This window comes from Dendropsophus ebraccatus, chromosome 4, assembly GCF_027789765.1.
Source record: "Dendropsophus ebraccatus isolate aDenEbr1 chromosome 4, aDenEbr1.pat, whole genome shotgun sequence".
NCBI lineage: Eukaryota > Metazoa > Chordata > Amphibia > Anura > Hylidae > Dendropsophus > Dendropsophus ebraccatus.
Genome location: NC_091457.1, coordinates 6113206 through 6135636, shown reverse-complemented (window position 1 = coordinate 6135636; position 22431 = coordinate 6113206). Strand labels below are relative to the sequence as shown.

At 52.2% G+C, this 22431-nt stretch overlaps 1 protein-coding gene across 4 annotated transcripts in view; it reads left to right on the top strand.

The window, feature by feature from the left end:
* Window positions 1-22431, top strand: part of SBF2 (SET binding factor 2) — a 155439-nt gene that overhangs the window by 32111 nt on the left and 100897 nt on the right. For all 4 annotated transcript variants that reach the window (XM_069965033.1, XM_069965032.1, XM_069965031.1 and 1 more), the window contains exon 2: window positions 3727-3812. In XM_069965033.1, the coding sequence (XP_069821134.1) occupies window positions 3727-3812 (86 nt within the window). The remainder of the gene's footprint in view (window positions 1-3726; window positions 3813-22431) is intronic.

The window sequence follows — 22431 nt, the reverse complement described above, 5'->3', positions numbered from 1 at the left end:
CAGCTGGTAAGTACTGGAAGACTGAAGATTTTTAGTAGAAGTAAATTACAGATCTGATACCAGTTAATTTAAAAGAAAAAAAAAAGGTGAGTGAACTATCCCTTTAAAAAGAAAAGAAAACATGGCTGCTTTTTTCCAAAAACAGCACCACCCCTGTCCTCAGGTTGTGTGTGGTATTGCACCCGGGCTCCATTTACTTGTAATACCATGCCTAAAGTGGGATGAGGTGGGCGCTGTTTCTGGAAGAAAGCAGATGATTATCTAATCCTGAATCACCCCTTCAAGGGATTACATAACCCACTGACTGTATACACCGGAGTGCCCAATAACCATGCACCGCATGAGCGCCCCCAACCCGGGTAATGAAGCGACCGTTCTCAGGACTGATGGGGTGTTAAAGGGACGGCGTCCAGTCTTATGTAATTCCATCATGGCTGCCATTCTCTTAGAGTGTTTCCTCCTCCACCAGTGTCAGGATCTCTGCTTGCTGTCAGGGAATGTTCTGGTTTACACCTCACCTTTATTAGTTTTTTTTATCTTCTTCTCTTTCGTTTCCTGTGCTGCAGCGTCGCACTGTTTTTCACGTCCCCCTTATAATCTCTTTTCAGTGGTTTTGTCTCCTTGACACTGAATGTGACCTTTCATGACGGAGTTAAACATTAGCCCGAACACCGAGCGACAAGAGGTCAATTATTTAACCCGGTCCTGGCCCGTCCTGTGGATTCTAGGACTGGAGCTATAGCTGGAGAGTTATATAGATATATGATATATGTATAGATATATGGATATATAATATATATATATTATTGTTTCCCATCTGCTGCAAACTACAATCTCCATCATTCCAGCACAATGAGGATCCTAGCTGTGCAGCAGCCAGAGAATAGGAATAGTAATAACTGAGCTAAACCTGTGTGCTGTATACAGAGACTATAGGCACGGGAATGGCCCTGTGCCCGCTCCCTGGTAGCTTCTGTGTGCTATATACAGAGACTATAATGGGTCCTTGCCAGTTCCCTTGTCATATATACAGAGAGCAGAGGCACTGCAATGGGCCCTGTGCCCGCTCACTGACAGCTTCTGTGTGCTATATTCAGAAACTAGAGGCTTGGCAATTGGTTCTGTGCCCGCTCTTGTGTTCTATATACAGAGGCTAGAGGCACGGCAATGGGCTCTGTGCACATTCCCTGCCCGCTCCTGTGTGCTATATACAGAGACTATAATGGGTTTTTGCCACTTCCCTTGTGCTTTATACAGAGACTAGAGGCACAGCAATGGGCTCTGCGCCTGCTCCCCACCAGCTCCCATGTGCTATATACAGAGACTAGAGGCACAGCAATGGGCTCTGCGCCTGCTCCCCACCAGCTCCCATGTGCTATATACAGAGACTAGGGGCACAGTAATGGGCTGTGTGCCAGCTCCTATGTGCTATATATAGAGACTAGGGGCACAGTAATGGGCTGTGTGCCTGCTCTCCCCGCCAGCTCCTGTGTGCGATATACAGAGACTAGAGGCACAGTAATGGGCTCTGTGCCAGCTCCTATGTGCTATATATAGAGACTAGGGGCACAGTAATGGGCTCTGTGCCCGCTCCTGTTTTCTATATACAGAGACTAGAGGCACGGTAATGGGCTCTGTGCCAGCTCTTGTGTGCTATATACAGAGACTAGAGGCACGGTAATGGGCTTTGTGCCCGCTCCCATGTGCTATATACAGAGACTAGAGGCACGGTAATGGGCTTTGTGCCCGCTCCCATGTGCTATATACAGAGACTAGAGGCACGCTAATGGGTCTCTGCCTGTTCCCGTGTACTATATACACAGACTAGAGGCACGGTAATGGGTCTCTGCCTGTTCCCGTGTACTATATACAGAGACTAGAGGCACGGTAATGGGCTCTGTGCCCGCTCCCCGCCAGCTCCTGTGTGATGCCAGCAGTCTCATGTGCCCTCCCCGTGTTTGGCTCACGTAGACACCGCGACCCTCCCTTCTCTCATACATACAGGCCATTAAAACGCTGAGACAAGATTAAAGGGATGCGGTCACGTTGCTCTCGCTATCTGATCTGCCGGCGGCGTCGTATAGAGCAGGAGCAGCTGAGCACAGGGATTCTAGGAAAAGCTTCAGGAGAACATGGAATGTATTCCTTTCAAAACTCTGATCAGTCCAGTGGGCGGTGCTAATGAGTGATTGACAGCCCTGCCTGTAAGATATAACTGATGGCCACTAATTAGGACCACCCACTGGACTCCTAATCCTAAATGAGAATTTCTGCAGACTCTTAGGAGTCCAGTGAATCTTAGCCACTAAATAGGACTGCCCACTGGACTCTTAAGCCTGTCAGTAATCTCATACAGGTGGGGCTGCAAGGCCCTTATTAGCACCGCCCACTGGACTCTTAATTGTAAGGAATTAACAACATTCTGCAGAACCTTAGGCTCAGGAGTCCAGTGGCAGTCCTAATTAGTGGCTGTCACTTCTGTGGCTGTCACCCATACAGGTAGGTACGTTGGTCTAATATTAGCACCACCCACTGGACAGCGCCAGATATATAGATTGTATTTGGGGGCAATGGGGGGGACCTGAGGCTGCGAATGGAATCTTCAGACTATATACCCTATGTATTATATACTATAACAACGCTGTGATGTCACTTGTGATCCGCCATGTGTTGTGCCCTCCACCCCATGGTGGTGCTGCTGCCCCTGGTGCGGCATCTCTCTTTGTGGCGCTCCGGGTGTTGCCCTTGTTCACGTTACTGTGATGTCCCAGAATAGTAGCCAGCTGCAGTACATGTGGGCGAGCCGCTGGCGGTGTGGCGCTGAGACGGTGGACAGGACTCTGTGTATCGGCTGCGGTGCGGCCGGCCTGTCGCTCCTGACTCATGCTGGAAGGATGCTCTGCGGCCGCTACATATGCTCCTCATTATTACACAACACCAAATGTCTTGTTTCATTCTTTAGGACATGAGATTTTCTTCATGATTTGGCTCCGTCTTCTCCTTGATGTGATTGTTGAGTATTGGAATCTGTGCGGACAGCTGCGACTAGCGGCATCCATAGTGATGGGACTGTATAATCACCGCGGACGTTATAGGAACTCTGTGTACCACTGACATAGTGTTCCTCTGAAATACTCTGTGCTGCTGGGGTCCCTGCGCCTACAATGTCAGGATACTCCTCTCCTAAAATACTCTGTGCTGCTGGGGTCCCTGCGCCTACAATGTCCGTGCACTCCTCTCCTAAAATACTCTGTGCTGCTGGGGACCCTGCTCCTACAATGTCAGGATACTCATCTCCTAAAATACTCTGTGCTGCTGGGGACCCTGCTCCTACAATATCAGGATACTCCTCTCCTGAAATACTCTGTGCTGCTGGGGTCCCTGTGCCTACAATGTCAGCGCACTCCTCTCCTGAAATACTCTGTGCTGCTGGGGTCCCTGTGCCTACAATGTCAGGATACTCCTCTCCTGAAATACTCTGTGCTGCTGGGGTCCTTGTGCCTACAATGTCAGCGCACTCCTCTCCTGAAATACTCTGTGCTGCTGGGGACCCTGCTCCTACAATGTCAGCACACTACTCTCCTGAAATACTCTGCGCTGCTGGGCTCCCCATAGGGCCGTAGACTGTGGGCTCTGGGTGTGTAGCGTGCGCTCGTATTATTACACTGTGACGCTCCCGACGTGTTTAGTTTTTCTGACTCTCTTCTTCTTCTTGTATTTCTACAGGATCTGGTGAAGGTTTTGGCAAAATCATCCAGCGCTTCCCGCTGACGGACTGGAGCGAAACGCCGTTCCCACAGGGAATAGAGCTGGTAGGTGACAGGACATTGTTACTCCTCCCCCCCCCCCCCCCAACCTGAGTATATGTGACCTCTCCATCCTGAGAGCCTTTGAGGTCGCTGGTCTGTGAGATGATGCGCTGAATCTTCCTCTAATCCGTCAAACCTTTTGTGTCGGACTGCGTGCATGAAGCCGCGTATCCCCCCTCCCCCTTGAAATCAGCTGAATGTGCAGCAGCCGGGGCCGCATCCCTCCTGTGTATCCCCGGCGGCGCACTGTTCATCCAGAGCCTCCTGGTTCCTGTAGGATGATACAGCTGTGTGTGATGGATGAGCCTGTCACCTGCGCTCGTTATGTAAATCAGCTGTAATTACCCTGACGATTAATCACCTCAATGATGATTGAATGATCCATGTGATCTGCCGCCATCTAGGAACATTGAGATCTGGGCGCAGCCGGCCCGCCAGGGTCACCGGGTATAGACGTTCTTCTGTACCTGGGAAAGCTGAGTGCTTTAGAATAGTAAAGCTTAGCTTTCCCTCAATGGCCACCCATATATATATATACTGTCCATTTATGACAAGGCAGACTTGCCATTCAGAAGTCTGGGAAAGCTGGGTGACAATCCTTATAGGAGCTGGGGTCACCAGGCAGATGTATATGTGAGAAGTAAAGAGAAGCCTTCTACCCAGCTTTCCCAATACCCTGCATGGTGATCTGTTGTAGTTTTGCAGTTCTGCGCCCTATAAAGGGTCTCCACGAATAGTTCTCATCCTCAGCGGCGTCCGTTCACAGGCGACGGCCGCAGCAGCTGTAGGAAGTGAGGCCCCCGGGGGCCGCCGTGCCTGACTGTAACGGAAGCGTTGCTGTCTCTGAGGGTCGTCTCCCCTGGGGGGGTCAGCGCTGGTCACAGAGTAATGTCCGGGATGAGAGACCATCCAGTCACCTGATGAGGACCCCAGCGTCATGGAGTATAGGCGTGCACGGCCCTTAAAGGGCAACTCTGCGCTATTCAGTCTTCTGTAAAAAAACAAAACACATAATACATAATAAGAGTGCAGCTCTGGGTGTGAATAGTGCGTAAGAGATAGACAGACTGATACATTGTACCAAACCCTCAGGGCTGCTGCTGGGTTTCCATGGATTGTGAGTGCAGCTCTGGATATGACTAAACGCACTTTGCCCTTCACCTGTTAAAAAACTAAAATTCCCATCATGCCCTGATAACCAAAGGCTAATGAGTATTGTAGTTTTGCCACAGCTTTAAGTGCAGCTCTGGATTCCGGCTGAATGGTGAGCGCAGCTCTGGATTCCGGCTGAATGGTGAGCGCAGCTCTGGATTCCGGCTGGATGGTGAGCGCAGCTCTGGATTCCGGCTGGATGGTGAGCGCAGCTCTGGATTCCGGCTGAATGGTGAGCGCAGCTCTGGATTCCGGCTGAATGGTGAGCGCAGCTCTGGATTCCGGCTGAATGGTGAGCGCAGCTCTGGATTCCGGCTGGATGGTGAGCGCAGCTCTGGATTCCGGCTGGATGGTGAGCGCAGCTCTGGATTCCGGCTGGATGGTGAGCGCAGCTCTGGATCCCGGCTGGATGGTGAGCGCAGCTCTGGATCCCGGCTGGATGGTGAGCGCAGCTCTGGATTCCGGCTGGATGGTGAGCGCAGCTCTGGATTCCGGCTGGATGGTGAGCGCAGCTCTGGATTCCGGCTGGATGGTGAGCGCAGCTCTGGATTCCGGCTGGATGGTGAGCGCAGCTCTGGATTCCGGCTGGATGGTGAGTGCAGCTCTGGAGGTAACTGGTGCAGAACACACGATGTTCCCATCGAGTTCACACAATGGAAAAATCCATCTAGTCAGAGTATGAAGCGCACCGGATGTGGAAGGGGACAGTGCGTTCCCAGAATTCTCTGGGATTAACCCCGGTTTTGCTGAGTCAATCCCTCAGCCTTCAGCTGCTTGTTTTGGTAGCTGCATTTTATTACCCTTAGAATCTTCTCATTACCCCTGGGAGCCCCTCCCCCCCATGGACCCCCCATTGTCATAGAACACATTGTCCTGTATAACCTCGCAGCCCTTCTATGTTCATCCTGAGCCTCCTGGTTCATGCACAGAATCCCAGAGCTGCAGTGCAGGCTGACACCTGCAGGGGGGGCAGTGTATAGCAGTGGTCAGGGGTGGTGTATCTGGGGGGGCTCTGGCACCCGGCTCAGGGGATTTTGGCCTCCTCGCTGATGGTTTCCTGATCTGCTGGGTTTCCCCCTTGTTTATGGTGTTTTTTTTGGAGGTGCGAGGCTTCAGCTTCCTGTTTGTGACCCCTGAGAAAGCCCCCGGATAACACTCAGCCGCTTACTGAAAGTCCTGACCTCCCTGGGGGACCGTTATAATGTGATGACATCCGGCCAGGGGCCCCACAGGCTCCTCACGTCCCAGACCCCGGGACACCACACTGGGGTCTTCTATAAACATGGATGATAGGGGAGCTGGTGTGAATGTGATGGCCCCCAATACATCAGGGTCTGCGGAAAGCTGGGTGACTGCCATGACTTGATGATACACTATGTGTGATTGGAGATTAGAGTGTGAGCTCCTGTAGTCAGGGAGGATGATAGGAGTGATACATAGGGAGCCTGGACCAGAAGTCCTGCAGGGGGCGATATTGCTGAGAAGGGGGGGTTTCACCTGAAGTGCTCTGGACCATGTATAGTGAGGACCCCCGCTGAGCCCATTGTGTTGTATAATGGCCGCCGTCCAGACATTCAGTGACTCTCATGGTATCTTGCTCTGTAGCCAGCGGGTGGGATTCTGGAGAAGGCCCGGTCCCCCGTATCATAGCCAGCGGGTGGGATTCTGGAGAAGGCCCGGTCCCCCGTATCATAGCCTGCGGGTGGGATTCTGGAGAAGGCCCGATCTCCCATCATGCAGTGTTACCATTCTAGTGACATATAAATATTCCTGGCCCCCCCATAGCCTGCGGGTGGGATTCTGATGAAGGCCCAGCCCCCCGTACATAGCCTGCAGGTGGGATTCTGATGAAGGCCCGGCCCCCTCCCATAGCCTGCGGGTGGGATTCTGGTGAAGGCCCGGCCCCCCGTATCATAGCCTGCGGGTGGGATTCTGGTGAAGGCCCGGCCCCCTCCCATAGCCTGCGGGTGGGATTCTGGTGAAGGCCCGGCCCCCCGTATCATAGCCTGCGGGTGGGATTCTGGTGAAGGCCCGGCCCCCGTATCATAGCCTGTGGGTGGGATTCTGATGAAGGCCCAGCCCCCCGTATTATAGCCTGCGGGTGGGATTCTGGTGAAGGCCCAGCCCCCCGTATTATAGCCTGCGGGTGGGATTCTGGTGAAGGCCCGGCCCCCTCCCATAGCCTGCAGGTGGGATTCTGGTGAAGGCCCGGCCCCCTCCCATAGCCTGCAGGTGGGATTCTGGTGAAGGCCCGGCCCCCCCGTATCATAGCCTGCAGGTGGGATTCTAGTGAAGGCCCGGCCCCCCCGTATCATAGCCTGCGGGTGGGATTCTGGTGAAGGCCCGGCCCCCCGTATCATAGCCTGCGGGTGGGATTCTGATGAAGGCCCGCCCCCCCTATGGTAGACTGCGGGTGGGATTCTGGTGAAGGCCCGGCCCCCCGTATCATAGCCTGCGGGTGGGATTCTGATGAAGGCCCGCCCCCCCCTATGGTAGACTGCGGGTGGGATTCTAGTGAAGGCCCGGCCCCCCGTATCATAGCCTGCGGGTGGGATTCTGGTGAAGGCCCAGCCCCCCGTATCATAGCCTGCGGGTGGGATTCTGATGAAGGCCCGGCCCCCCGTATCATAGCCGGCAGGTGGGATTCTGGTGAAGGCCCGGCCCCCCCGTATCATAGCCTGCAGGTGGGACTCTGGTGAAGGCCCGGCCCCCTCCCATAGCCTGCAGGTGGGATTCTGGTGAAGGCGCGGCCCCCCCGTATCATAGCCTGCGGGTGGGATTCTAGTGAAGGCCCAGCCCCCCGTATCATAGCCTGCAGGTGGGATTCTAGTGAAGGCCCAGCCCCCCGTATCATAGCCTGCGGGTGGGATTCTGGTGAAGGCCCGGCCCCCCGTATCATAGCCTGCGGGTGGGATTCTGATGAAGGCCCGCCCCCCCTATGGTAGACTGCGGGTGGGATTCTAGTGAAGGCGCGGCCCCCCCGTATCATAGCCTGCGGGTGGGATTCTGGTGAAGGCCCGGCCCCCCCGTATCATAGCCTGCAGGTGGGATTCTAGTGAAGGCCCGGCCCCCCCGTATCATAGCCTGCAGGTGGGATTCTAGTGAAGGCCCGGCCCCCCCGTATCATAGCCTGCGGGTGGGATTCTGGTGAAGGCCCAGCCCCCCGTATTATAGCCTGCGGGTGGGATTCTGGTGAAGGCCCGGCCCCCTCCCATAGCCTGCAGGTGGGATTCTGGTGAAGGCCCGGCCCCCTCCCATAGCCTGCAGGTGGGATTCTGGTGAAGGCCCGGCCCCCCCGTATCATAGCCTGCAGGTGGGATTCTAGTGAAGGCCCGGCCCCCCCGTATCATAGCCTGCAGGTGGGATTCTGGTGAAGGCCCGGCCCCCCGTATCATAGCCTGCGGGTGGGATTCTGATGAAGGCCCGCCCCCCCTATGGTAGACTGCGGGTGGGATTCTGGTGAAGGCCCGGCCCCCCGTATCATAGCCTGCGGGTGGGATTCTGACGAAGGCCCGCCCCCCCTATGGTAGACTGCGGGTGGGATTCTAGTGAAGGCCCGGCCCCCCGTATCATAGCCTGCGGGTGGGATTCTGGTGAAGGCCCAGCCCCCCGTATCATAGCCTGCGGGTGGGATTCTGATGAAGGCCCGGCCCCCCGTATCATAGCCGGCAGGTGGGATTCTGGTGAAGGCCCGGCCCCCCCGTATCATAGCCTGCAGGTGGGACTCTGGTGAAGGCCCGGCCCCCTCCCATAGCCTGCAGGTGGGATTCTGGTGAAGGCGCGGCCCCCCCGTATCATAGCCTGCAGGTGGGATTCTAGTGAAGGCCCAGCCCCCCGTATCATAGCCTGCGGGTGGGATTCTGGTGAAGGCCCGGCCCCCCGTATCATAGCCTGCGGGTGGGATTCTGATGAAGGCCCGCCCCCCCTATGGTAGACTGCGGGTGGGATTCTAGTGAAGGCGCGGCCCCCCCGTATCATAGCCTGCGGGTGGGATTCTGGTGAAGGCCCGGCCCCCCCGTATCATAGCCTGCAGGTGGGATTCTAGTGAAGGCCCGGCCCCCCGTATCATAGCCTGCGGGTGGGATTCTGGTGAAGGCCCGACCCCTATCATGCAGCATTGACATATAAATATTCCCGGCCCCCCTATTCTAGCCTGCGGGTGGGATCTTGGGAAAGACTCCACCCCCCCAAAATCACACAGCATTGACAGATATAAAGTGAGCCGACCACTCAATTTTGCACAAAATATCGGTCTTTCATGAGGGTGGTCTTGTCAATGAACAAAGTATATAAAATGCAAGTATTTAAGTGTCTAATTGAAGCAGGAACATGTACAGCACACCTACACATATATAATCATGGGAGAGCACCGATGGGAGACGACTGTATGAGGAATGTCTTTTTGTACATCCCTAAATATGGGAAGTATGGCCCCAGCCCTAAAGCTATTCTTGGAACTGAATACAGTTTAATAAGTACAGTATCAGCTGTATACACCATTCTACACCGCCGTCTCCTTCCTCCTCCCAGCTTAGCCACACCTTCTCCTCCTCCCTCCTCAGCCACGCCACCTCCTTCCTACTCCCAGCTCAGCCACGCCGTCTTCATCCTCCTCCCAGCTCAGCCATGTCTCCTCCTCCCAGCTCAGCCACGCCGTCTTCATCCTCCTCCCAGCTCAGCCACGTTGCCTCCTCCTCCTTTCTGCTCAGCCACATCGCCTCCTCCTCCTTTCTGCTCAGCCACGTCGCTTCCTCCTCCCAGCTCAGCCACGTCGCCTCCTCCTTCCTTCTCCTTCCGTCCTCCACCCTCCCTTGTTCTGTTCATGCGCTCTCTGTCTCCATCCGCCATCATCATGGCCCGGTCAGCGCTGTTAGGTAGCAAATTTTACGTGTGAGTCCTGCTTCTGGTCTTTTTATGGGGGTCTTCAGCTACAAAATCTGCACAAAAAAAGCGCTCTTGGGTTGGATCAGGGGGTCTTCTCAAAGAAGGGCATTGTCCATAGGAAATAATGGTTAAAAATCGGTCACAAAAACGCCTATATTTTCCTGCCCCCCCCCCCCCCCATGACGCAGCATTGACACCACACACACCCCTGATGTCTGGGGGATGACACTGTCTCCTCTATTTAATGCATCTGTGAGGGCATGCTGGGAGTTGTAGTCCCCCAGCAGCAGCAGTCACTCTCCCCTGTAGTGTAATGTTATGGAGCGGGGCTCTGTGTATTTCCTGGCACGCGCTCAGGTTATAATCTCGGGGATTAGGTGTTTATCCAGAGCGGCCTCGTGCCCTGAGATAACACAGGCCACTGTTTGGGTGCAGTGATATTATTCTGACCTTTAGGGCACACAGTAGGGGGCGCTGCTTTCATCTCATCATCAAACGTGGGGGTCAATATTTTCTTAATATTTCTATAATTTCTGTTTATTTGCTTGGTTATCACTTAATGTGACGTCCTGTCGGCCGGCTCCGCATTGTGTACACCGCACCTGTGATAACAGCTGATGTATAACCCTGTGTACACAGCGCCCCCAGCAGGAGCCCAGCGCTGAGGACCCAGCACAGGGGGTATAATAATAACAAACATTATACTAATGTCTCTGTATAGTCACACTATGGGCTGTGTACGGAGACTACCTGCTACCTGACCTCTAGGAGCTGTCACCTGGACGGCTGTACAGAGCAACTCCAGGACAGGCTTACTCCTTCGCTTCAGCACAACTTTGTTCCTTGACTCTAACACCTATTAGAAGACAGTCCTGCACTTGTTCACAGTCAGCAGCAATCCCTTTCCCAGTCTCTTCTGATGATATAAGTCGGTGACCCCCAACGTCCTGCACGTCCGCCTGCAGACATGGAGACCTAGAGGTGGCTTTACCTGCCCGCCGCAGCCCCCTGGTGTATAGATGAGCGGCTCTGTTCTCCTCTATGGTTTTAGCTTGGTCATCCTTTGTTCCCAGCGCGGTTCTGTGTGAAGTCGGAGCCTGACATGACTCACCGGCCTCTGTTTCCAGTTAGAGCCGCTGATAGATGACAGAATTGGCACGGTGGCAGCGGCGGTGCTGGCAGGAGGCAGCGAGGCTTTTTTTAGCCCCTGGTTTGTGCAGATGTTGGAGCTTTTATGTGTTTGTTTCTCTATGTAATAATGCATGTGTTCCTCAGGAGAGGTGAGACAATGCTCCGCCGCCCTCCGCATACTTCACTTATTACTTGGTCATGGCCGATTCCCCCTGGCGGGCCTAAAAGTAGATCAGTGTGGTAATGTGGAGCTAATCTTGTTTGCTCACTTCATCTGAAAAATATGCCCCCGGGGGAAGGGTTAATTGTACGGCTCGTCCAAGTAAACTATTGGCGGCGGCGGCCGCGTGCGACTCCAAACAGATGCTTCACCGAGGCACGAGGCATCTTATGATCCGCTTCTCTCACCCCCAGAACTGCAGCCACTTATATATGTATACACACTATAATAAGCCTGTACTGCCCCTAGTGGTAGAGTATATAACTATGCCAGAGATGCAGAAAGATTTGTGATGGAAACATTCTGACTGATTGCAGCCGCCACTAGGGGGCGCTCAGTACATACATATGTATACAGAGGCCATGATACACACTATAAATAGCCTGCACTGCCCCTAGTGGTAAAGTATATAACTGTGTGCCTATTCCAGAGATGTTGAACGATCTGTGATGGAAACAATTTGGCTGACTGCAGCCGCCACTAGGGGCGCTCATTACATATATATGTATACTGCGGCCATTATAAACACTATTGTAAGCCTGCACTGCCTCTAGTGGTAGAGTATATGATTGTATGCCTATTCTAGACAAGTGGAACGATCTTCGATGGAAACGTTGACTGCACCCACCACTAGGGGGCGCTCTTTACATTTATATGTATACAGTTGCCATTATTGATGCTATAATCTGCCATTGGTACACTACCCCTAGTGGTATGTATTTGTATGCCTTTGCCAGAGATGTCAATATAAAATTCTGTCTGTCTGTAGTGGCCACTAGGGGGCGCTCACTCTAGATATATGTATATATCTGCCATTATAGACACTATAGTAAATCGGTCTTTGCTGCCCCTAGTGGTGAGTACAGGCAGCCATGTGTCTGTCATTCATCGCCTATGATAATACGTTTTGCCCCTTCCTGACCCCCCAGTTTGGGTATCGGGGTCCCCTACATGTTTCTCTGTATCAGACTGGTGATTTGTTGTTTTTCACCGTCGCTCAGTTTCGTGTATTCGGAATCAAATGTTCACTTATTTCCTTTCCATCGTTCTGATCAGTCCTGTGTGAGGAAAGCCTAACCCTGATGTAGGGGGGCAGGAGGCTTCATGGTGATTGCCGCTGATCCCTGCACTCTGTCACGTGCTGACTAGTCGTGACAGTGTGTCAGCGCAGCCTATGTGCGTAGGTGATGGAGTCAGGACAGCCTCATGTCACACATTACTGTGGGGACTGGGGGGCAGCGAGGAATGTGACCCAGCTCGCTGATAGCCCCCAGGTTCTTAGCAGCCGGGGTCCCTTCAGCCCCTGATGTTGGGTCAGTGCAGCCCCCCCGGGGGATCTGGAATGTGACCCCCGACTTCCGGGAAGCGCATAACTCTGGCTGAAAAAATGCAGGAAAGGATGGAAGATTGTGAAGAGTATGAAGAGAGTGATCAGGGAGCGGGACAGGCTGGATCTGCATCACCAACATGGAGGGATAACGGGGGAGAGAGGAGGGAAGTTGGAGCCCACCACAGGGGTGATGAGGGGGAGGCGTACGTTCACCGACCACAGGGATAATAAGGGGGAGGTGCACGTTCACCGACCACGGGGGTGATGAAGGGGGACGCATGATCACCGACCACAGGGGTGATGGGGGGGGGGGGGGGCGCGAACGTTCACCGACCACTGGGGTGATGAAGGGGGACGCACGTTTACCGACTACAGGGGTGATGAGGGGGACGCATGATCTTAGACCACAGGGGTGATGGGGCGGGGGGGGGGGGGGCGCACGTTCACCGACCACTGGGGTGTTGAGGGGGACGCACATTCACCGACCACAGGGGTGATGAGGGGGACGCATGATCTCAGACCAAAGGGGTGATGGGGCGGGGGGGGGGGGGGGCGCACGTTCACCGACCACAGGGATAATAAGGGGGAGGTGCACGTTCACCGACCACTGGGATAATGAGGGGGGAAGCACGTTCACCGACCACTGGGATAATGAGGGGGGAAGCACGTTCACCGACCACTGGGATGATGTGGAGGAGACGCACGTTCACAACCACAGGGATAATGAGTGGGGACACACGATTAACGACCATAGGGATAATAAGGGGGAGGCGCACGTTCACCGACCACCGGGATAATTAAGGGTGTTGCATGTTCACCGACTGCAGGGAGGACTGTGTGCAGCCGGGGGTAATGGAGGGGGGGGGGAGGTAGTCACCGACCACAAGGAGGACTGTGTGGTATCATAGTGCATTTCATCATAGTGGCTGATGTGGAGGATGCATATAACATGAATAGTGCTGAGCCTTACCCTGTGCACATAGTATATGGTAAGTACAGGCCAGAGATTCTCCATTACAGCCGCTCTGCTGTCAGTCACGTCCAGTTATTACTCAGCAATATAAACAGCCCCCCCCATCCCAGGAAGCGGAGACCTGTCAGCGCTGCGGCTGCCGCTCAGTCACGTCAGGAATGTGACTGGTGGTTTATGTCTTTACAATAACACACACAGTAATCATCCACATGTCCCATCGCTGGAAATACTGCCTCAAGAGCTGCAATCCTTCTTACAGCCCTGGTCACCTCTGATCCCTGTCATATGGTTTACATATAGAATTACATACAGAACAGCCGAGTCACTGTGTACATTCATTACTTATCCTGTATTATACTCCAGAGCTCAGCATTGCTTATCTTGTATTATACTCCAGAGCTGCGCTCACTAGGGCCTTGTCTCACTGTCTCTGTAACTTGGAAAAAATTTTGTTAAAATGAAGAAAATAAAGATGAAGGAAGTATGGCGTCCTGTTGGGGGGCCCCCAGTAGATGAACCTCAAGGCCCCTCCTCACGTTATAAACAACTTGATACCATTAATCGGAGGGATTTTCGGGCCCCGGGACTTCAGGCCAAAGGATCAAATAAGAAATTATTAGATTTGGGACTTTTTGTTTTTTATTTGCGACGTTGAATCTTTTACAAATAATTGAATTTCCCTTTGTGGAAAATTCCCTCTTCTTCCAGGATCGGGGAGAATCAGGGACTTGTGTGTGTATAGAAGAGAGTCCACATCTGTCTGCAGGAATGTGACATGGAGAGTCTCCAAAGTCACCGCGAGCTGCACAGCGAGCGCTTGTGGGAATCCAGGGGTCGCGCTCACAGCCAGTGAGCATGTTCTCATGTCCGCCTCTCGCCCATGGTATCACAGTAAGGATTGTTCTTCCTCCCCGGACACCATGCTTTTGTTACTTTTTTTTCCCTATAAATTTATTTTTTATAGTCTCCGCTGTAAACACATAAACGTGGGCCCAGGGTGAGTCTTAAAAGTCCTGGTGGGTGTTACAGGTATCTGAAGTCATGCTGACTACTGGAGGAGGGTCCATGGAACCAGCACCACCATCCAAGTAGCCCCACAGGTGCATCGTTGGGTTCAGTTCTATTGAGTTAGGCAGCAGGGTGGTACTTTGAAGTCATGGTCATGTTCTTCTAACCAATGTTGGACCTTTTGTGTTGTCTTACTATAATATCCTATCAGGGAGACAGCATGCGTGGGTGTACATGATCTGTGGGGGACGGATTTATAGCCAGATTGGCTGAGAGCGCCTCCACATGGATGAGTGGCCCAGAAAACATCCGCCTGAAAATAACAGTGCCCCAACAGCTTATGTTTTTCCAGTAATGGCTGAAGGGTGTTTCTGATGGATCTTTTCTTGACACCAACATCTATTTGATTCATGAAGCAGAAAATGTCACCCATTGGAGAAGACAACCCTTTTCCGACCAGTGGAGAAGACAACCCTTTACCAATCATCAGAGGAGACAGCCCTTTACCAATCAGTAGAGAAGACAGCCCTTTACTGATGAGCAGAGAAGACAATCCATTACCAACCAGCAGGGAAGACAGCCCTTTACCAACCTTTAGAGGTGACAGCCCTTTACCAATCAGCAGAGAAGACTATCACAGACACTCCTTACATACCCACCAAGCTGCTCACCACTCATGACTCCATGCTGCCGATGCCAGAAGTTGGAAGTAGAAAGATGTAACTACTGTGTAATTGCTGAAAGGTGTTTGGTTCTCCTCCAACGTCTATCAGATCCATGAAGCAGAAAATGTCACCCATCTGAGAAGACAACACTTTACCAACCATCAGAGGAGAAGACAACCCTTTACCAACTATCAGAGAAACAACCCTTTACCATCCAGCAGAGAAGACAGCCCTTTACCAACCAGTGGAGAAGACAGCCCTTTACCAACCAGCGGGAAAGACAGCCCTTTACCAATCAGAGGAAAAGACTATCACACCCCTTAACTATGACACTCCTTACATACCCAACAAGCTGCTCACCACTCATGATTCCATGCAGTCAATGCCAGAAGTTGGAAGTAGAACGATGTGACTCTGTGTAGAATGACAGTGAAAGAATAATGTGGTAGAGGAGTGTTCGGAAATGTGCCACTACTACATTACCACGTTGGCAGGTGGAGTGACCCCAATATGTTACTACCTAATACCCTGCTCTTCCACTCAGCAGGTTATCACCGGGTAGGCTCCGTTTTTAGCTGTAGCGCCCCCTCCCTTCACAGGGCGCCCATGCCTCACAAGGAATGTGCCTTCTTATTTCTTCGGGCATCGTGTGCTTCGTAAACATCCAAAAGAAATGTCACCGACAGATAAACAAGTCAAAGTCATGATACGCCTGGCTTGTGAAGAATTCCTTTGAGTTTGGGGCGTCCCACCTGGTACACATTACCCCTGTTTACCTCTGCAGGAGGTATACTCACAATCCAGAGATCACAGAAAGAAATGCGAATAGGAATAGTCAGGACGACGTGATCACAACTGAGGAGGGAACATTCCCTGTGGTCTGCGGAGGAAGAAACAAGACCCCTACATGTCTGTAAGGGTAAATTCGCCCCCCCCCCCCTTGACTCCATGGTGCATTGGTATATCACCCCTCCCGGTATATTGGTATATCACCCCTCCCGGTATATTGGTATATCACCCCTCCCGGTATATTGGTATATCACCCCTCCCGGTATATTGGTATATCACCCCTCCCCTTCCCGGAACATGGGTATATCACCCCTCCCGGTATATTGGTATATCACCCCTCCCGGTATATTGGTATATCACCCCTCCCGGTATATTGGTATATCACCCCTCCAGGTATATTGGTATATCACCCCTCCAGGTATATTGGTATATCACCCCTCCCGGTATATTGGTATATCACCCCTCCCGGTATATTGGTATATCACCCCTCCAGGTATATTGGTATATCACCCCTCCCGGTATATTGGTATATCACCCCTCCCGGTATATTGGTATATCACCCCTCCCGGTATATGGGTATATCACCCCTCCCGGTATATGGGTATATCACCCCTCCTGGTATATGGGTATATCACCCCTCCCGGTATATGGGTATATCACCCCTCCCGGTATATGGGTATATCAACCCTCCCGGTATATGGGTATATCACCCCTCCCCTTCCCGGAACATGGGTATATCACCCCTCCCCCTCCCGATACATGGGTATATCACTCCCAGCTTATATGTGCCCAGGAGTTAGATCAAACCTTGTCAGTACATGAAAAAGATCAGGTCCTCCGTCTCTCCATCTATCTTATATCTATGGATCCATTGCTCCTCCTGGGCGGGCACGCTCTAGTATATAGCTAGCGGTGACCTCCTGTCTGCAGTTCCAGGGTCAGCCGGGAATCATCTATTTGCAGCTTCTCTTTGATGTCTGAACTGCAGAAATAATAATAGAACAAAGTGATGTCGGTGTTGTGGCGGACAGCGATGACCTTCCATGTGTGACTGATCTACAGCGCTGCGTGTCCTGGCTCCGATCCTGCACACGGAAATCCTGGCCGGCAACTAGAAGTCACCTCATCCGTAATGAAGCTTCAGCCCTGAGCCAATATAAGAGTGATATCTCTCTATCTGTATCAGTAAATACAGCATTACTTGGTGGATAATCCCATGCAGACCGGCGTGTCCGGGTTCTAGCAGGTTCCCTATTTATCCAGTCCTATAATCCTCATTGACAGACATGCACTGTAGTAGACCTTGGTGACAGTCATCCTGGCACTCTTTAGTAGTTTACCTTTACATAACGGATGAGTGAGCCAAGGCCTTAGCTCTCTGATCCTGGACGAGGGAGCCGAAGCCTGAGCTCCCTGATGCTGGACGAGTGATCCGAAGCCTGAGCTCCCTGATGCTGGATGAGTGATCCGAAGCCGGAGCTCCCTGATCCCAGATGATGGAGCCGAAGCCTGAGCTCCCTGATGCTGGATGAGTGATCCGAAGCCGGAGCTCCCTGATCCTGGACGAGGGAGCCGAAGCCTGAGCTCCCTGATTCCAGATGAGGCAGCCAAAACCTGAGCTCCCTGATTCCAGATGATGGAGCCGAAGCCTGAGCTCCCTGATACTGGATGAGGGAGCCGAAGCCTGAGCTCCCTGATTCCAGATGATGGAGCCGAAGCCTGAGCTCCCTGATCCTGGACGAGGGAGCCGAAGCCTGAGCTCCCTGATTCCAGATGAGGGAGCCAAAACCTGAGCTCCCTGATTCCAGATGAGGCAGCCGAAGCCTGAGCTCCCTGATCCTGGACGAGGGAGCCGAAGCCGGAGCTCCCTTATTCCAGATGAGGGAGCCAAAGCCTGAACTCCCTGATGCCGGATGAGTGAGAGAGACCTGCAGTACCTGGAGGAGACCTCAGCGATACTGCATGTCTGAGCCAGAAGTCAATCTTCTCAGGCACCAGAAATGCTGCGTCTTTCTCACACCGCATGAAATGGGATCTGCGGCATCAGATCCTCACTCTCCCAGCTGCGGCATTGCATCCTTACTATCCTCAGCTGGGGCATCGCACCCCCACTCTCCCAGCTGGGGCATTGCACCCCCACTCTCCCAGCTGCGGCATCGCACCCCCACTCTCCCAGCTGCGACATCGCACCCCCACTCTCCCAGCTGCGACATCGCACCCCCACTCTCCCAGCTGCGACATCGCACCCCCACTCTCCCAGCTGCGACATCGCACCCCCACTCTCCCAGCTGCGACATCGCACCCCCACTCTCCCAGCTGCGACATCGCACCCCCACTCTCCCAGCTGCGACATCGCACCCCCACTATCCCAGCTGCGGCATCGGATCCTCACTATATTCAGCTGCGGCATCTGATCCTCACTTTCCCAGCGGCAGCATCACATGCTCACTCTTCCAGCTGCTGCATTGCGTCCTCACTCTCCTCAGCTGCGGCATCGCATCCTTACTCTCCTCCGCTGCGGCATCGCATCCACACTCTCCCAGCTGCGGCATCAGGTCCTCACTCTCCCAGCTGCGGCATCAAATCCTAACTCTCCCAGCTGCAGCATTGCGTCTTCATTCTCCCAGCTGCGGCATCGCTTCCTCACTATCCTCAGCTGCGGCATTGCTTCCTCTCTCCCAGCTGCGGCATCGCATCCTTACTCTCCCAGCTGGGGCATCGCATCCTTACTTTCTCAGCTGCGGCATCGCATCCCCACTCTCCCAGCTGCGGCATCGCATCCTTACTCTCCCAGCTGGGGCATCGCATCCTTACTCTCCCAGATGCGGCATCGCATCCTTAGGGTCCATTTACACAGAAAGATTATCTGACAGGTTGTCTGCCAAAGATTTGAAGCCGAAGCCAAAGCCAGAAACAGACTATAAACAGGGAACAGGTCATATCCATTCCTGACTTCCGCTTTGGCAGATAATCTTTCTGTGTAAATGGGCCCCTACTCTCCCAGCTGGGACGTTGGGTCCTCATTATCCCCTCCTTGGCTCCTCACCACCGCGGTCGGAGTTTAGGTGTATTTCCCTCCAGTATTATTATTATTATTATTATTATTATTATTATTATGCTTGGTGTGAACAGCTTCAATACAATATTAGATGAAAGTTTTTGTGATCCTCCTCTTCTCCTTGTGACTGACAGAGAAGCCCCCTGGCCTGGTGTTTAGACTAATACATAGCAGACATAGGAGATAACGGGGGGCCGCAGGCTTCAGCACTGTACGGCACTCGGCACAATGTATACAGTAGGTTTTTTATGAAATTTTGTATGTACTCTGCAGGAATTTCCCATGGAGGCAGCACAGCAGACGGCACAGACCTGACACGTATGATCCATGACTGTATGTAGAGGGTGACTGACCTCTCAGAGTCCAGACACCGTGATGTCCTCCAGGAAGATAGGACTAACATTCCAGGGTCCTCCACCAGCTACTTAACCTTCATCTGTAACCGTCTGAATGACCCGACCCTACACCTAGGGGGCAGTATGCAGCCCTATGAGCGGAGGTTATATGTCTGATACTTTCTGCAGATCATCTCTTCTCTATTCTCAGTCTTTGTATTCCTCCTCAGTTGTGTGACCGGCTCGCTCTTCTCCGCTTTCTGTTGTGTTCGGTTTTGGGGCCGTGGCGGCTTCGCTGACAGGTGACATTGCGGCCGGTATCATCCGGCCTGTGGAATGTGAACCAAGGCGGGATCGGCCAGAGACGCGCGGATCACAGGAGAGACAGGACGAGACTTTATGCAGGTTTCTGCTTCAGAAAACAATAAATAGTAATTTTATAAATTCAAAGAAGAAAAAAAAAAATCTCAATTTCTTATGATTTTTTATTTTTTTTTTATAATGAGTTTGAACCGTTGTCCGTCTCGCCTTATGGCGGCTTCTCTCTCCCGACACCTGCTGGTGGAGTTTGGGCACTAACGCTTGTTGCCTGTTAGTATGTCGGTGGTCATGCTTGAAGTCGCCCTGTGAGGCCCACAGGTTTGAGAAAAACCTTTTCCTGCCTGACCTTAAAGGGGTTGTTTACATTTTTTTTTCTTTCAAATGAACTTGTGTCCGAAAGTTATATAGATTTGTAATTTACTTCTATTAAAAAGTCTCCAGTCTTCCAGTACTTATCAGCTGCTGTATGTCCTGCAGGAAGTGGTGTATTCTTTCCAGTCTGACCCAGTGCTCTCTGCTGCCACCTCTGTCCATGTCAGGAACTGTCCAGAGCAGAAGAGAACTTCTATGGGGATTTGCTGCTGCTCTGGACAGTTCCTGACATGGACAGAGGTGGCAGCAGAGAGCACTGTGTCAGACTGGAGAGAATACACCACTTCCTGTAGGACATACAGCAGCTGATAAAAAGATTTTTAAATAGAAGTAAATTACAGATCTCTGGCACCAGTTGCTTTGTCCTGGTTGCTTGCTGCTGGACAGGCCCCCATGGTATCTGTGATGATTTCAGCTCTGGCTTCTGCAGATTGCCAGATTTCCTGTCCTGCTTTGTGTCCTGGTCGGGCCCCTGGCATCCTGTATATATGTATCTTGGGCTCCATCCATCCTCCATCATTGCTGACAGTCTCCATCTCTGCGTCTGATCCTCCACCATTAATCCCCGGGTAATGATGACACCTGGAGAGCGTTGGTTACGGAGACGAGCGCCGTCGGATTATCATTCCTTCACGGAATGTGACACAGCGGCTTCCCCCTAATCCTGACCCATTCTTATTTCATGGTCTGAGATTTGGGAGAATTTACTTAATAAACGTCCCGAGGATCCGACTGTAGCAGAAGTAAAGCGGGTCACCCGGGAGACGCCTCCGACCTGGAGAACGAGGGCTTTTATTGCTCCCATGACTCTATATGAAAATCTTATCCTGTTTTTGTATAGAGATCTATGTGTCTCCATGGTAACAGACTACAATCTAGCCCTGTGTAGTCAGATCCCTCCTGTGTCTCCATTTACTGTAAGCCGAAAAAAGAGAATTAAATATATTTTACAACTTCGATGATGAAATGTCAGATATGAGGGTGGATCACGAGGATCATCCTCTTACTCGGGCCCAATGACTTCATCTCTCCTGTCCACTCCTCCTCCACCGCTGCGCACGGCTACAGTTACGTGTATCGGAGCACGGAGCTCGGGAGCGGCACATGCCCAGCGCTAATCACTGCCAAAGATGTCATACGGCTCCAGACCTGGCACCGGCAACAATGTAACCTCAGTACTGAGAGCGTAATAACACAATGATGGAAAGACCAGCAAGAGCTTCCTACAGGCCGCTGCAGAGGGTACGTGACCTGGGGCTGACTGTGCGAGAACTACAACTCCCAGCAGAATAGTGAGTGCAGCTCTGGGGTATAATACAGGATGTAACTCAGGATCAGTAATGTAATGTATGTACACAGTGACCCCACCAGCAGAATAGTGAGTGCAGCTCTGGGGTATAATACAGGATGTAACTCAGGATCAGTAATGTAATGTATGTACACAGTGACCCCACCAGCAGAATAGTGAGCGCAGCTCTGGAGTATAATACAGGATGTAACTCAGGATCAGCCATGTAATGTATGTACAGTGACCCCACCAGCAGAATAGTGAGTGCAGCTCTGGGGTATAATACAGGATGTAACTCAGGATCAGTAATGTAATGTATGTACACAGTGACCCCACCAGCAGAATAGTGAGCGCAGCTCTGGAGTATAATACAGGATGTAACTCAGGATCAGTAATGTAATGTATGTACACAGTGACCCCACCAGCAGAATAGTGAGCGCAGCTCTGGAGTATAATACAGGATGTAACTCAGGATCAGTAATGTAATGTATGTACACAGTGACCGCACCAGCAGAATAGTGAGTGCAGCTCTGGAGTATAATACAGGATGTAACTCAGGATCAGCCATGTAATGTATGTACAGTGACCCCACCAGCAGAATAGTGAGTGCAGCTCTGGGGTATAATACAGGATGTAACTCAGGATCAGTAATGTAATGTATGTACACAGTGACCCCACCAGCAGAATAGTGAGCGCAGCTCTGGAGTATAATACAGGATGTAACTCAGGATCAGTAATGTAATGTATGTACACAGTGACCGCACCAGCAGAATAGTGAGTGCAGCTCTGGAGTATAATACAGGATGTAACTCAGGATCAGTAATGTAATGTATGTACACAGTGACCCCACCAGCAGAATAGTGAGTGCAGCTCTGGAGTATAATACAGGATGTAACTCAGGATCAGTCATGTAATGTATGTACACAGTGACCCCACCAGCAGAATAGTGAGTGCAGCTCTGGGATATAATACAGGATGTAACTCAGGATCAGTAATGTATGTACACAGTGACCCCACCAGCAGAATAGTGAGTGCAGCTCTGGAGTATAATACAGGATATAACTCAGGATCAGCCATGTAATGTATGTACAGTGAC